Source organism: Ruditapes philippinarum, unplaced genomic scaffold (genome assembly GCF_026571515.1).
Source record: "Ruditapes philippinarum isolate M1 unplaced genomic scaffold, ASM2657151v2 ctg4577_1_1_1_1, whole genome shotgun sequence".
In the NCBI taxonomy this organism is placed as follows: Eukaryota; Metazoa; Mollusca; class Bivalvia; order Venerida; family Veneridae; genus Ruditapes; species Ruditapes philippinarum.
In genome coordinates, this window is record NW_026854935.1 from 860 (window position 1) to 18567 (window position 17708).

Here is a 17708-nt window from a genome sequence, read left to right on the forward strand (position 1 = left end):
ATATTACAAACATGCATTGGCGCTTTTCCGCGGATTTTTGTGTAATGAATGCCCAGAGGCAAGGATTAAATCTATTGACAAGCGCTGTGTGATACTTAAAGATATATGCATGCAGTTAGTAAAATGCAAGGCGATTAAGTGTAAGATTACTTTGCATTAGTTATTTATTTTATTTTTTTACAAGAAATTGAAAATCCACGTATTTAAGAACCCATGAAAATGCCCGTTTTGATAAAACCACGAAATTTCATGCCCACGAATATAAGTGAATTCGCAGTACACTGTACCTTTGTAAAACTTTGCATTACTCACCTTTGAGTGATACTGTTAAACTCTTTTTTGAAATCATTTGACAGATTCTCTCCATACACTGATTCACTTTCTCTCTCAAAGGTAATTTTGCAGCTCTTGTTTCCATAGCAACTATGTCCTTCAATTCTGTCTCCCCTGAATCATTAGGAAGCACATCTGCTATTTCCCATAATATCATGCACTTGTGTTGAATCTCTGCTAAAGAGAGAACTAATGCCATTGGTTCAAATTCATATTCTGACCAATCACATTTCTTTTTACATCCTGCATCCAGTGCTATTAATAGCAACTCCACAGCAAACTTGCAAGTCATTAAATATGGAGACCACAAATTCTCAACTGAGATGCATGGCAACACAATGGTCTGTAAAAATTCAGATGGTGACAAATTTGAATCTTTGTTGGAGAAACTGCCTCCTGGCTGAAATGAAATGAAAAACAAAACATAAACCAGAGACATAGATAACAGAGACAAGCAGCTCCAAAATACTCCATTGAAATATCACTCATGTCTATCAAAAAGTTAAAAATTAGGCATTTTGTAGCAAATAAAACTTAACGGATGTTCATTTGATCCTTAAATATTATATACCATTTGAAAGGTAAATCTTTTATCTATTGCTGCATGTTAAAATATTGGTTACTTTCCATGCTACAAGTTTTAAGTTTAGAAGGCACGCGTGATATTTTAACTGGCCAGGAAGTTGCCAATCTCTGTTATCTATGTCTCTGCATAAACTATAAACAATAACTCAAGTAAATCACATCATGTATGGCCAAATGTAGAATACACAAAAATAATTTTTGTAACATTTCATACTCTCTGCAAGTACCACGTCCCAGCTTATAATCGCAGTAATCCAAACAAGTGCTAATTTGAAGAAGTAGCACAGCATATAAACATGGCACATTGACCGATATGTAATTGTTTTTTCTCATTGACTTAAACTTTGATGAACACAGGTACCATTAAATGAAGATGCAACAGTCAATACAAATAAAATAAGTCAGTGAAAGAAAGTCCTTTCCATCAGTAAAAATTTATGATAATATTAAAAGGGTATCATCCTATATCAAATCTGATTTCTGATGGGTTATCTTTATAAAAAGTGTTTGTTGTTAGATGATTTTTCAAATGCATAAAAATTCTTAGATATATATTTCGTACTCGAGGTCTAGCAATAATAATAGACCCAAGTTAAACAAGTTTGCATATTTGGAACAGTAATAGTCTAATGCAAGCAGTGATAAGCCAAGCCATTCTGCACAACCCTAAAACCCACCAAGAATATTCAAATAGCAGATGTCCTTCCTAATGATTCAGAGGAGACAGAATTGAAGAAAATAGTTGCTATGGAAACAAAATGCTGCTGACCTCTCATTATTAGTACATCATACTGAAATCCCTTTAATTACTAATGAACTGTTCCAAATTCAAACCAGGGTAAGTTAGTTACACTGTGTACATTTATTAGATTTTGGTTGAAATTGAAACTAAAGTTACCCATTGTAAGTATTGACTTATACTGTATTCTTGTATATCAATATTGTGTTACTTTTACAGTCATAGTCTTATATTATAAACATGTGAGTCCAAGATCACAGACAAAAAAACCCATACATTTTCCTGAATAATTACTTCATTATACAGAATTATGATAGTATGTTAAAAATTAACAAAGAAAAAAATATGTAATTACCATCATAATTTGAAAATAATCACAGAAAAAAAAACTTAACAAAATAATTGCCTTCATAAGAAATATTCACATGGTAAGAACAAGGTACGTCAAATGATTACCAAAATTTGTTCAGAATACATGACAACTAAAATCAAACAAACAAAAGAAACAATATATAATTACCATCATAAGCTAAATAATTTACAGAATAATGTTTGTATGTTAAAAATTAACAAGGAAAAAATACATATAATTACCATCATAATTTGAGAATAATTTCATAAAAAAAACTATCAACAAAATAATTGCCTTCATAAGAAATAATCACACAGTAAGAAACAAGGTGCGTCAATTTATTACCAAAATTAATTCAGAATTAGCGAAAAACTAAAAATCAAACAAACAAAATAACAATATATAATTACCATCATAAGCTCTGAGATAAATATAACAAAACATTTTTGTTCTTTTTCTGTCAATGACTGTGTGTTGAGGAACTCACTTAAAAGTACGACCAAAAGTGACGTTTCGGGATGGTTTTCAGGATGGCGGCGTTTACACGTCTTCTGTACATGATGCATAATCTGATAGAAAAACACACAGTGCTACAAAAATAACTTCTCCACATAAACTACAAAATCCAGATGGATAACAAGTCACATATACTAGTACACTACATGCTGCCTTTTTTTTTTTTAAATTTCAACACAAATTATTATCAGTTGATCCATTATAATTGCGTAAAAAAGACATGATAAATATTTAATGAGTTTTGCTTTCACACTGAATTTATTTAAGGATGTTTTCGGGAGTTTTCATATAGCTATATAAGCAAATTAAAACTTTTCAATAGAATTTATTTAAACTTGACCCCAATTCTTTTTTTCTTTTGCTTAAAATGTTTCTGTTATCATATTATAAAAAACATGCCAAGTTTAAAGAAATAAATTTTGCCTATATGTCTATATGAAAACTCTCGAAAACGTCCTTAAGAAGTTAACTTTATGATACAAGACTGTACAAATTCTAATTCTGTTAAATTCAATAAGTTCAATAAATCCAATAATGAAGTTATACCAATATAATATTCTATATATCACAAACCAAAATAAATGGTCAATAACACATATTTTAAGTTTCAAAGCAATACCTTAAAGTGTAAAAAATAATAAAAGGGGTGGTATAAAAACTAAACCAAAATTTTAAGATGGAAAAGGGAGATCATTTTGTCAAAAATCCAAGACACAATTATGTCCTCTTTGCTGGAATTGGGGATGATGGTCACTAACAAGAATTTGCATCATTAGCATTTGATCTTTGTAAGAACTTAAATGAATACATAAATAATAGGTAGGAAACTTGTTAATTTATACTCACCAGAGCACAATTCCTGGCCTGCTGTTCATTCCTTACACAAAGACTCACAGCTGTACTCAAAACAAGGAGAGGATCTCCCAAACACAGCAGTATAATTTCTCTTAATACCTTAAGGATAAATATAATTACCAAATTAAAAATCATTCGAAACATCCTTTTTTTACTAATTCACAGGTTGCCAGTTTGATCCTAACTCCCAGCAACTTCAAATTAAATGAGTATCAAGTCTTTTCAACTAGAAATGTGTCCATAGGACACGGGTGCCCCCACCATGCCACTGTTCTGTCAATCTTATGACTCTAGAGCAAATATTTTTTGATAACTAAAAATCTTTTACTAGTTGAAGGGCAAGAACTTTACAAATACTGAATAAATCCACGAGCAAACCCCAAGGTGCATAAGTACAACATAATGAAACGGTTTTTACTAAGTCAAGGGTAATAACTCTACAAATACTGGATAAATCCACAAGCAAAACCCCAGGTGCAAAACTAAATATGTGAGCAACCTTCCCGTAAGGTTTAATGACTCTATGTCAAATACTTTTTGAGTTACATGCGACACAAGTTGAAAATAGCAAAACTTTTCTAAGTCAAGCGCAATAACTGTAAAAATACTAAGTAAATCCAGACAAAAATACCCAGGTGCACAACTACACATGCTGCTCAACAGTCCTGTAAAGTTTCATGACTCTATGTTAAATCCTTTTTGAGTTACATGCGACACAAGTTGAAAATTGCAAAATTTTACTAAGTCAAGGGCAATAACTCTAAAAATACTAAAAATATCCAGACGAAAATACCCAGGTGCACAACTACACATGCTGATCAACATTCTTGTAAAGTTTCATGACTCTAGGTCAAACACTTTTTGAGTTACATGCGACACAAGTTGAAAATTGCAAAATTTTACTAAGTCAAGGGCAATAACTCTAAAAATACTAAAAATATCCAGACGAAAATACCCAGGTGCACAACTTCACATGCTGATCAACATTCCTGTAAAGTTTCATGACTCTAGGTCAAATACTTTTTGAGTTACATGCGACACAAGTTGAAAATTGCAAAATTTTACTAAGTCAAGGGCATAACTCTGAAAATACTAAAAGTATCCAGACGAAAATATCCAGGTGCACAACTACACATGCTGATCAACATTCCTGTTAAGTTTCATGACTCTAGGTCAAATACTTTTTGAGTTAGGTGCGACACAAAAGTGAACGGACGGACGGACAGAAGGACGGAAGGACGGACAAGGGTAAATCTAAATGCCCGCCACTAAAGTGGGGGCACAAAGACTACTTTAAGTCTTGTGTAACTGTTCTTTACATCTTGCATACTAAAAAGAACCAGTTTTCGAGAATTGAGTTATTCAATGCATATTAAAGAATTTGTTATATTCTTCTAACACACAAAAAAAGTTCTGTTTCCTTTTCATTATTCTGCAAACAAGAGCTGTCAAGTAGGACAGCATGTTTGACTTCTTGTAAAACAAAAGCCTGGATAATGTCACAATTTACAGAGGAAAATTTCATCAACAAAAAATCAAATATACAAAATAGTATTCATGATATAGAAATGAGATTTGAATATTGACCAAAGAATTTTGTTAAGTTGATAAATGGCCATATTTCACTCAAAATCCATGCCTAAGTTAGGGGTCTTTAAAAGTAAACATGAATTATTTTTAAAAAGCATGAATCAAGTTTCAAGTGTAGTATTAGTATTAGTAGTATTTATGAAAGATCAATGTTGCAAGCAAAATGTAAACCAAACATTTTCAAAAAGGGCCAAAATGAAATCAAAATCCATGTAAGAGTTATGGGCATTGGATACTGACCCCAAAAATTATGGTTCCAAATACATGTTCATGTATTATCCACTTGAATACCTTCAATAGTTATGAAGATTGATGTTGCATGAAAGCTTAAAATAAGAATTTTCTCAGTTTAAAAAGGGCCATAATTCAGTCAATATCCATGTCAGAGTTATGGGTCTTGCATAGTGGCCCCTAATAATGATCCCACAGATATGTATTAAGTTTGAAGTGAATACCTTTACTTGTTTAGAAGATTAATACTGCATGCAACATTTTACCAGACTGTTAGCTGCTTGAGATTTTTACTTTTGATATTGATACCCCTTAATTATAACAGAGGGCAGTTCCAAATTCAAGGTTGACCGAGTCTACTGCACACATTTTGCAGGGTAAAGGCGAAAGAGACAAGGGTAATCAAGAAAATCATACCTGACTATCCATGTCTGCTGTAACTTTGTTAAACACATTGGTTACTTTGCTTGTCAAGCCAGCTTGGAAAAACTCCTTGACAGAGTTATCGCCCCTGCAGTAAATCTCCATCACAACTGTATCCTGATCAGGAAAAGACAACTCTGGGAATGAGGAAATGATGAGATCAAGAAGTGTTGAAGCTATCTGCAGGTTATTACCTCCCTTTATCATATCAAGGATCTGTGAGAGTTTTAACACTCTGTCAACACGTCCTAGTAGTACAGGATGCTTCATCATGCTTGTGTAAAGCCTAGAAAATCAAATTACAATAATTGTGATCAAATATGACTATGGCATTGTAAAGTGTTAGCATTTAAAAAATAAAGTGGTAAACTTGTAATGTCACATGATAGCAATTTTCAACAAAAAATCAAATTTCAACTTATAACTACACAGGAAAACAACTGTCAACTTGTAACTACACATGAAGGCAACTTTAAACTTGGAACTTCACATAACAGCAAATTTTTAATTGTAACTACATATGAAAGCAACTTTTAAATTGCAACTACACATGAAAGCAAATTTTATCTTGTGATTTCACATAACAGCAACTTTCAAATAGTGACTACACATGAAAGCAATTTTCATATTGTAATTTTACATAACAGCAATTTTCAAATTGTAATGTTAACATCACATGTAACTTCACATAATTTCAACTCATTACTATACATGAGAGCAACTTTCAAATTGTTACTTCACATAACAGCAACTTTCAAATTGTAACTACTCATGAAAACAATTACTTTCATCTTGTATCTTCACTTCATAACAACTTTCAAATTGAAACTATTTCAAATTGTAAATTCACATGAAAACAACTTTCAAATTGTAGCTGCACATGTTTTCAAATACTACAATATAATTTATAAAGGAATTCCTAAAACTGCTTTCAGGGCCCTCAATCCTTGAAAATTTGTGCCGAGTTCAGGCACCATTTTCATCCCAAGAAAGTATTTTCTCACTATTTTTTAAAACAATTTTCCTGTATGTCTTCAGTAAACATAAAGGTTTTCCAAGCCTTGCCCTCAACATGATGAAAGTTTGAATCTATCAGAAATATTCTTACAGAAATATTCTTACAGTCATTCTTCCACTGATCATTAACCCTTACCCTGCGGAAACTGACAGCTATTACCCTTTGCCACCAGTAAAGATCTAGCTGTACACCCATGCAGTCTGACCAGGATCTTAAACACCTGGCTGATTAACTTTAATTTTTGATTTTGATACCACCAAAATGAATAATGGACAATTCAAAAATTGAACATGTCCATTAAAATAAATAAGCAGCTTAAATAATAGCATTTTGTGGAAGAGAGCCACAGTTTTTGCCTATATTACCTGTCTGTTGTCCAGAACTTGATATTTGTAAGATCTAGAAGTCTATCAACACAAACTGAAATAAAATATTAATAAATCTAATAACAGTATAATCAACCACATACATAAAACAATCTACAGTGTTTTTCAAAGAAGACATTCAAGTACACCAAAAATATTTATATACATATGGTCATTAACAGGTGGTTGAAGGCTCAAATACATTTTGGCCTGCCCTAAAACTTAAAAACAACAATTTGTTATATGTGTTAAAACCAAAAAAACTACCTCCTCAAATTCAAAATGCACCATCACTGAAATACTTTAATGGCAACTCTGCTTACATTCATAAGTGCATGAAGATCAACAACCTTAACACCATCACCTATCTGTCCTTAAGGAAATAGCACATGTAAATATCTAGTTTTTTTCTGTCTATGTAGACACAATATGAATATTTACACTGCTGTGAATGTTTTGACAAAACAAGAGCGATCAGTGATCACATGTGTCACCTCATGATGGCCAATTTCATGTTGGGACAAGTTTTGTGACAGAGGGACAGACAGTGCACAACTTGACTTGGTACTGATCATTTCTGTAAAGTTTGGATAAAAATTGCACCAGTAGTTTGTGAGGATTAGTCCAGACAAGCTTTTGTGTATCTGGCAACACACAGAAAAAAACACCTTTTTATCAAAGGGCCATAACTTGGCCAAAAATCATTCAACCAGAAAACCAATGCAATATGCGCAAGGACTTGAGCTACAGATCAATCCTGTAAAGTTTCATTTAAATTGCCTTAGTGGTATAAGAGAAGTAGTCCGGACAAACTTTAAAAATAAAAATATGAAAAATAACAAAGGGCAATAACTAAAAAAATAATAAGTGCAGAGCAGCAGTTTCTGAACACTGCACTTCTTATCAATAAGATCTATCATTCAATGATGTTTCAAGTCCATAGCTTTCATACTTGAGGAAAAATGACCAGGACAAAAATAAAGTAAGAAAAGCAACTAAGGGCAATAACTCAAAAATAAGAAATGCTGAGTATCAGTTTTTATGCACTGCACTTCTTTTTAATGAGATCTATCATCCTATGAAGTTTCAAGTCCATAATTTTTATACTTTCAGAGAAATGGCCTGGACAAAAATTAAGTATGAAAATAAACAAAGGGCAATAACTCAAAAAATAAGAAATGCAGAGTACCAGTTCTTGTGCACTGCACTTCTTCTAAATGAGACCTATCATCCTATGAAGTTTCAAGTCCATGGCTTTTATACATTAGGAGAAATGGCCCGGACAAAAATAAAGTATGAAAATTAACAAAGGGCAATAACTCAAAAATTAGGAAGTGCAGAGTACTGGTTCTTGTGCACTGCATTTCTTCTTAATGAGATCTATCATCCTATGAAGTTTCAAGTCCATAGCTTTTAGTTGAAGAGAAATGGCCCGGACAAAATTAAAGTATGAAAATTAACAAAGGGCAATAACTCAAAAAATAAGAACTGCAGAGTACCGGTCCTTATGCACTGCACTTCGGGTTATTGAAAGAAGCATGCATACCAAGTTTGAAGTCAATCAAACTTATAGTGACTGAGTTATGCTCCAGACAAGCTTTAGCGGACGCTGACGCCGACAACGACACAGACCCCGCCGCCGCTGACACCGCCGCCGCCGACAAAAGTAACCCCTATATGTCACCTTTTCAAGGCGACACAAAAAAATCAACAACAAAAAAGATATGTAATGAACAGTTATTTATTTCCAAAAAGTCCAATTCATAAACTCTATTCCTCAGTCCCAGTTAATTCAGAGAAAAAAAAACAAACTGTAAATTGAGTGTTACCGGAAAAGTGTTGGCTAATTTGCATATTTTATGTCCTGTAGTGTAATATCATTTTGAATTATAGAAAACTGCTTGTCTACAAGACATAACAATAACATGTAAATGTAAACTAACCTTGATACTGAGGCAAATTGTGATCTATTCTCCATAATAGACTATCCATGGTAACATCATCTATCCAAGCTTCTCCTAAAACAAGTCCTTGATCTGCTGTACATGTACCTGTAATACTTGTAGTACAACCTTGTATCCATGACAACAGGTCTCTATTTCCTGTCAACAAACTGCCAGAAACCCCAAATTTCTCAACCACAGCTGCACTGTTACCAAGTAATCCTGCAAGCATTCTAAGTAGCACTACTAAATTTACAGAAAGCCCACTCACTATGTGTACAATATGAGGTTCCTTACTGGTTAAATGTTCAACTTTACCGGATCTTGATAACACATTTAAAGCTTTCCACAAACATACATTAAGCTGACTTCTGGATAAATTATTATGAACATGAGGAATCAAAGTAAAATTAAGGCTGTATACAATATCCAGTGAATCCCCTTTCATATTTTTACAATAATCTTGCACAAATAGATTATTAATAAACCATTTATCTGTAAAGTCTGATCCTGGCTCTACTGTCGTGAAATAGAGATAGACAGCAAGCTGGGACAGAACTTCTAATAATTCCTGACTTGACAATTTTTTCAAATGTCCATCAAGACAATTCTCATAGTATGCCATTACCATATCTAAAATTTGTGGGTTTTCCTCTACAAATGTATTCCAGAAACTTATCCCTGCACAACTTTTGTTATTTACATTATCTATTGGTGCAGCATTTTGTGTTCCCATAGTTACAAAGGTTTCTGCTTCATCTTCTGGATAAACAGTCTGCACATATTTTCTGGCCTGTGTCAAAGGTTCAAAAAGCTTTGCACAAAGCTGACTTGGGTAATCTGGTACACACAAACACCTTGACAACAGTGTGTCTTTCACCATGGCAATGACCTTGCCATCTTCCAAGGTCACTGGGCTGCTATGACAATGTTGCAATAAATCATTGAGGAGCGAAGATGAAGTTTTGTAATCCAAACACTGCAAACTCTGAAATATTTATAATACTATATCAGACAAAAGTATATTGTAATTTAATTTGGTAAACAACAATGACATAGATATCATAACATCTCTGTAAAGGCACACTTTAATACCTTCCGCAGTTCATTAGTATCTAATATAACGCATTTTTTTAATACTAGCAGTGACATAATAATGACATTTTATATGATATATCCAGTATTGTTTGTTTGTTTATTTGGGTTTGAAGTCACGCCAATACTGCAAAGGTCATATGGCCACTTTCCTGCTTTACTGGTAGACAAAGACCTCAGGTGTCCCTCTGTGCAATATTCCAGGCACTAACAGCAAGCCAGCTGTACACCTTCCTGACATGAATGAATCTTAAGTTCCTGATGATATTACAACCCACAGAGGTAAGGGGCAAGTATTTTGAAGTCAGCACCTTTAACAACCTGGCCGCTGAGGCCCATACTATTCAAGTATAATCAGGGCAATCTGACCAATCTTTTTACTTTAGGCAGTTCAATTTAAGTATGTCATTTCTTTAATCTCTATGATAACTAATGAACTATTCCCTATTCAAAACATGACAAATTTCATTACAAAACTTCAGCATGATAAAGGTAATATTACCTGAAGGAAATTCTCAGTCCAGTCACAACATTTCATCAGTTCAAAGTAGAAACTACTGCTGTATGTAGGTAGTATCCCTGTGAACATGTCCAGTGCACCCAAAACTGGTACCCTTCCTTCTCTCACTGGTTCCTTAGCAACAGATAAAATACACTTACAAATGTATAGTTTAAGATAATAATCTAGTGGCTTTCATCATCGTAATGAAGAATAATAATGCAAAATAATGGCAGAAGTATTTTATTTTCTGTTCCATTTATCTATATTCCTGTATATGCTAAGATGGACCAGCAAGAATCATCTATCAATCTTTATCACACACCCGTGCTGATTTTGCAACTCCGTTAATAAGGTATTGCGCGGTCATGCATATATTTTGATGTGACGTCATTAGCCTTATACAAACATAGTGTAAAGACGCGCTAAATGTTGGCATTATACTACAGGCGAGTCAATGAAAAATGACTCTTATTTCACTTTAAAAGGTCTTTATTTTGGGTATGTGATAAATAGAATATTAAATTTGTGTAAGTTCCATACTGAATTTATTGCACTCGTTGAATAAAATAATATTATGCTCGCCACAGGCTCGCATACTATAATTTTATTCAACTTGTGCGATAAATTCAGTATGGAACTTACACAAATTTAATATCCTCTATATTATTCTATTTTACGACTGTTATATTTCGACATAAAATTCTTCAGAGTGCTAGAAGCTACATGAACCGGCCTAGGTCAACAATACAGTCAGACTGGCTTGAAAAAATATTCATGAAGCCTGACCACATTCAATATTGTTGGTAACACAACTTTTATATTTTGATAATAAACTCCCTACAATCCACAATAAATTTTATAATTCAAAACAATGCAAGTCTGCAATACCAATTGAGCTGGTTTCATAGATTTTAAGCTACAATGTACATAAGAAGAAAGTCTGTTGATAGGACAGCGTACTTGATTTTTCTCAGTGATTGATTGTAAAATAAGAACCTGAGTAATGTAAAAAATTTTAAGACTCAAAAAGGGCCATAATTCAAATTCCATGTTAGAATTATGGGTCCTGGACCTATAATGCTCTCAAATAAGTGTGTAAAGCTCTAACCCCTTCCTTTTAGTAGTTTTGGGAGAAACCAACTTGCACACAAAATCTTAACTAAAATGTGTCACCGACACCAACAACTGGGTAAGTACAATTACTCTCCCTTATTCTTCAAATAGTTGAGCTATACAATGAAACTAGACAAATACATGAGCTGGTTTACGACTAGCATCCGCGCAGTCTGATCAGGATCCATACTGTTCACTATCAGTTTCTCTACTTGCAATAGAGTTTGTAAGCGAACAGTATGGATCCTGATCAGACTGCGCGGATGCGCAGGCTGGTCTGCATCCATGCTGGTCGCAAACACATTATGTTGGTTTTGTCGTGACACGGCTCACATTATTCTAGTGACTACATTGTACTTATATCAATCACTACCATTGATAATGTGTGGATTAAACAACAATTTGACCAGATCTAAAACAAATTTTCTTCAATTTTTCAGCAAGGAAAAAAAACACTTACAAAGAAATTCTTAGAACATGATATAGCAGATACACTTTCAAGAATAAAAGAAAAACTCTTAGTGATGGAATAATTGTAAGAAAAATATCATTGAACTTTTGTTCATGACTTATTTATGCAAGAATAAACAATACCTCTTTTTCTTGGTACTTCTTCTTCACTAACACATAAAGAAGTACTGAATGTAGCTTCTGTTGCCATAGTAACTGCTCTTTAACATCAAGGTCATATTCTATGCCTTTACATATCTCTTCAACAGACGTCCATATGATGGTCACTAGATCTTTGCAATTTTCTTTTGGAAGAAATGACAGAGTTTTACCTGCCTAAATATACAAGGAACAAATCATATATTGAAATTATCATAATTTGTTTAGATGTAAAGACATAAATTCTCAGTATATATATTCTAGAAACAATTATGTTATAAGTTTCCATATACATAAGTACAAATGATGTCAGGAAAATTTCTTCTACACCCAATGTAGTTCAGCATTCTTTTATTAATTCTCTTCTTTATTATTATGTAAGAATGGAAATATATGTAGGTATTCATTTTCTCTTGCATTATAGTATAGTTATGTATAGTTCATCCTTTAAATGCTTTGCAATTAATATTCCAGAGTATTTGAACCTGTACTGTGTATTATTCTACAACAAAACAAGAGCACCGTTAGGCAGAGCATTATATACCCAAAAGTATTTTTTTTTAACTAAAGATGAAGCATTTGTAAGACATGGGAATTAGCTGTTCATCCTATAAAATTTTACAGCTGTAGGTTGATTAATACATAAGTTATTAATAATGACCTTAACCTTTGACCTTGTGACCCAACAAGAGCTGTCGGTAGGACAGCAACGCTCGACTATTCTTAGTGCTTGATAGTAAAAACTAGAAATGTGTCCATAGGACACTGATGCCCCCACACGCCACTGTTCTGTCAATCTTATGACTCTAGGTCAAATATTTTTTGGACTACATGTGCCACAAGTTGTTCATCCCTGGAAGTTTAAGCAAAATCTGCCATCCGGTTTAAGAGTTGCATTCACAAAATTTCTACATAGTATAGAGTGAAAAAAACAACAAAGGGCCATAATTCTGTTAAATTTGGTCGCAGCAAAAAAAACCCTTCCTTTACTACCATCTACACATTAAGGTTGTTCATCCCTGGAAGTTTAAGCAAAATCTGCCATCCGGTTTAAGAGGAGTTGCATTCACAAAATTTCTTCAAAGTATATATTGAAAAAATCAACAAAATGCCATAATTCTGTTAAATTTGGTCGCAGCAAAAATTCCTCCCTTTACTACCATCTACACCTTAAGGTTGTTCATCCCTGTAAGTTTAAGCAAAATCTGCCATCTGGTTTAAGAGGAGTTGCATTCACAAAATTTCTACATAGTATATAGTGAAAAAATCAACAAAGGGCCATAATTCTCTTAAATTTGGTCGCAGCAAAAATTCCTTCCTTTACTACCATCTACACCTTAAGGTTGTTCATCCCTGTAAGTTTAAGCAAAATCTGCCATCCGGTTTAAGAGGAGTTGCGTTCACAAAATTTCTACATAGTATCTAGTGAAAAAATCAACAAAAGGATATAATTCTGTTAAATTTGGTCGCAGCGAAAATTCCTTCCTTTACTACCATCTATACATTAAGGTTGTTCATCCCTGTAAGTTTAAGCAAAATCTGCCATCTGGTTTAAGAGGAGTTGCGTTCACAAGATTTCGGGACGTACGGACGGACTGACGGACGGAATGACGGACGGACGAACAAGTGCAACGCTATATGCTCCCACATTGTGGGGGCATAAAAATGCTTGATACAGTTACATCCTCCTGTTTACAGGTTGGGGTCATGATGTTGAACAAGTGTGCAAAGTTTCAAAGCCATATGTCAATGGACTTTGAAAATATTTGAACTATTACAAAAACTTTAACGTAAATTCTAAGTCGAAAAAGGGGCATAATTCTGTCAAAATGCTTGATAGAGTTACCTCCTCTTGTTTACAGGTTGGGGTCATGATGGTGAACAAGTGTGCAAAGTTTCAAAGCCATACGTCAATGGACTTTGAAAATATTTGAACTATTACAAAAACTTTAACGTAAATTCTAAGTCGAAAAAGGGGCATAATTCTGTCAAAATGCTTGATACAGTTACCTCCTCCTGTCTACAGGTTGGGGTCATGATGGTGAACAAGTGTGCAAAGTTTGAAAGCCATATGTCAATGGACTTTGAAAATATTTGAACTATTACAAAAACTTTAACGTAAATTCTAAGTCGAAAAAGGGGCATAATTCTGTCAAAATGCTTGATAGAGTTACCTCCTCCTGTCTACAGGTTGGGGTCATGATGGTGAACAAGTGTGCAAAGTTTGAAAGCAATATGTCAATGGACTTTGAAAATATTTGAACTATTACAAAAACTTTAACGTAAATTCTAAGTCGAACAAGAGCTGTCGGTAGGACAGCAACGCTCGACTATTCTTAGTGCTTGATAGTAAAAAAAATGCTTGATACAGTTACCTCCTCCTGTTTACAGGTTGGGGTCATGATGGTGAACAAGTGTGCAAAGTTTCAAAGCCATATGTCAATGGACTTTGAAAATATTTGAACTATTACAAAAACTTTAACGTAAATTCTAAGTCGAAAAAGGGGCATAATTCTGTCAAAATGCTTGATAGAGTTACCTCCTCTTGTTTACAGGTTGGGGTCATGATGGTGAACAAGTGTGCAAAGTTTGAAAGCCATATGTCAATGGACTTTGAAAATATTTGAACTATTACAAAAACTTTAACGTAAATTCTAAGTCGAAAAAGGGGCATAATTCTGTCAAAATGCTTGATAGAGTTACCTCCTCCTGTCTACAGGTTGGGGTCATGATGGTGAACAAGTGTGCAAAGTTTGAAAGCCATATGTCAATGGACTTTGAAAATATTTGAACTATTACAAAAACTTTAACGTAAATTCTAAGTCGAAAAAGGGGCATAATTCTGTCAAAATGCTTGATAGAGTTACCTCCTCCTATCTACAGGTTGGGGTCATGATGGTGAACAAGTGTGCAAAGTTTCAAAGCCATATGTCAATGGACTTTGAAAATATTTGAACTATTACAAAAACTTTAACATAAGTGGTTACGCCGGCGCTCGGGTGACTGCAATAGCTCTACTTATTCTTATCGAATAGTCGAGCTAAAAAGGGGCATAATTCTGTCAAAATGCTTGATACAGTTACCTCCTCCTGTCTACAGGTTGGGGTCATGATTGTGAACAAGTGTGCAAAGTTTCAAAGCCATATGTCTATGGACTTTGAAAATATTTGAACTATTACAAAAACTTTAACATAAGTGGTTACGCCGACGCCGACGCTCGGGTGATTGCAATAGCTCTACTTATTCTTATCGAATAGTCGAGCTAAAAATCAATAAGGGTCTTCTACCCAATATGGACAATCATCCTAAGAAATTTGAATATTGTGGGCCAAATGGAACTTTAATTATGCTCCGGCAACTGTTTTCAATTTTAAGGTAATAGTGACCTTGACTTTTGACCTTGTGACCCCAAAATCAATAGGGGTCTCCTACCCAATATGGACAATCATCCTATGAAGTTTGAATATTGTAGGTCAAATGGAACTTAAGTTATCCTCTGGAAACTGTTTTCAGTTTTAAGGTAATAGTGACCTTGACCTTTGACCTTTTGCCCCCAAAATCAAAAGGGGTCTTCTACCCAATATGGACAATCATCCTATGAAGTTTGAACATTGTGGGCCAAATGGAACTTAAGCTATGCTCCGGAAACCAAATTGCTAACGGACGGACGGATGGATGGACAGACAGACGGACGCCAAGGGGACGTCAAATGCCCTTTCGGGCATATAAAAAGAAAATGCTATAAACCAGTTTATAGCTTACACCTTCAACCTGCCGTTTAGTGGAATGTTTTTTGTTGTCTTTCTTTATTTACCAGTTAAGTAAACAGGAGTAAATTCTCACCCACCTTTAAAGCATGCATGGTAACTTCCTCACATGCAAAAATTCTAGACAGGATTCAAACCCACAGCAATGACATTAAACAGGACAAGTGATTTGAAGTGACTGGCTTAACCACTCCGCCTCAAATTGTGACACTTAATCATAGTAGTGTTATGCAAAGCTACATACATGAATAAATATAATTTGCTTACCTTTTTGGAAACAAGCTGGAAAGCTGACTGAAGAATGGCTATTTCTGTGCAGTACTCCATTATCAATGACGTCTGTCTGTCTGTCTGTCTGCACAGCTTCTTAACTAATAATCATTTCTGAAATAATAAAAAACATATCAGTTGCAAAACATTTTATTCTACTTCAGTATCAAGAAGGAATAAAAGAGAGAAGACAATAAAGCAGAGTGATAATTTTTCAGGTCTGAATTTACAAAAAGCTGGTCATAAATTTAATAACTAAAGAAGAGTACACTTTAAACATTGTCTTATTATCAAAATATATAAGGAAGATTAACTTACTGCCTTGATGCTAGGATCTAAATTTGTGGATTCTGTGATAATTTCTGTGATAAATAATATGTCTGAAGTCATGAAACATATAAAAATTACACAACACATGGTCTGTTCAAAGCAAGGCAGTGGCCTACTTTAGAAATCAATTTATTGCTGTACAATTTTTCACTTCTTCTTTTCTTTTAATTATTGATGCTTTAATACCATATTGCATAGTTAATGTGATATGCATCAATAAAAATTACACACAGACACACACTAGCCAGTGATTTTTCTCATTTAATTGGAAAGAGGCCTTAGCCAATAGATTTTGGGGAAAATTATCTCTAAAATTTCTAATTTGGGAAGTTAAAAAGCCTGTTTAAGTTTAGATTTTTGGGAAAACTGCATGATTTTAAAGAAAATTTCAATTGGGAAGAGGGCCTTTTATCGGAGTCTGATATATAAGCAGGAAAATCACTGCAGTATTAACCTGAGTGAACACCAATTAGGGGGCTTGTGTGTAAGTGGTTGGGTATTTCAGTTTGTAACTGCAATATGGTGTTCAAGAACTCCATGTTCATTTTAAAATCTCACTGTGTGAAATTAAAAAAAAAATCTAAAAAAAAATTCAATTCAATTGGAAAATACAAACTATTTATCAGCAAGGGGAGAAAATGTATACTGGTATCGAAGCAGTATCTGTCGGCTAGTAGTATCCGACAATACGGTTATTTTCGTTTACTGCAGTTCTTCAAAATTTAAGGTGAGTTTTTTTTCAGAACGATATCATTCAAGGAAAAGGTTCAACAAAATTTCTTCAATCTAAATTACACATAGGATATATATCGTTCTCACCTTTATATTTTACAAGCAGGTGTGTTTACATTTTTCGCATGGGGAATTTCACATGCTACTGTTGCACATGCGCAAAGGATAACTCCATTAGGCAAACAACAATGGTTGATCAATGAGAATGATAAATATATGTTGGTGTGACTTGACTTTCCCATGTATTTTGTAGGCTCATTTTAATTTACTTTATAAAATATTGACGGAGATAAATACTGTGAATTTTGTTCAAGGAGTATGCCATAATTTGAAAAAAAAA

At 33.8% G+C, this 17708-nt stretch overlaps 1 protein-coding gene across 1 annotated transcript; it reads right to left on the reverse strand.

Moving 5' to 3' along the window:
* Positions 1-312: 312 nt before the first annotated feature.
* On the reverse strand, positions 313-16421 carry LOC132741528 (uncharacterized; the record flags this gene model as incomplete). The annotated part of the gene is given in 9 exon segments (XM_060729718.1): positions 313-733; positions 2420-2578; positions 3372-3479; positions 5619-5910; positions 7008-7062; positions 8951-9938; positions 10548-10679; positions 12255-12446; positions 16304-16421. Coding segments are annotated over 9 exon segments (2407 nt in total), but the record flags the coding sequence as incomplete, so codon positions are not given.
* Between the last annotated feature and the right edge of the window lie 1287 nt (positions 16422-17708).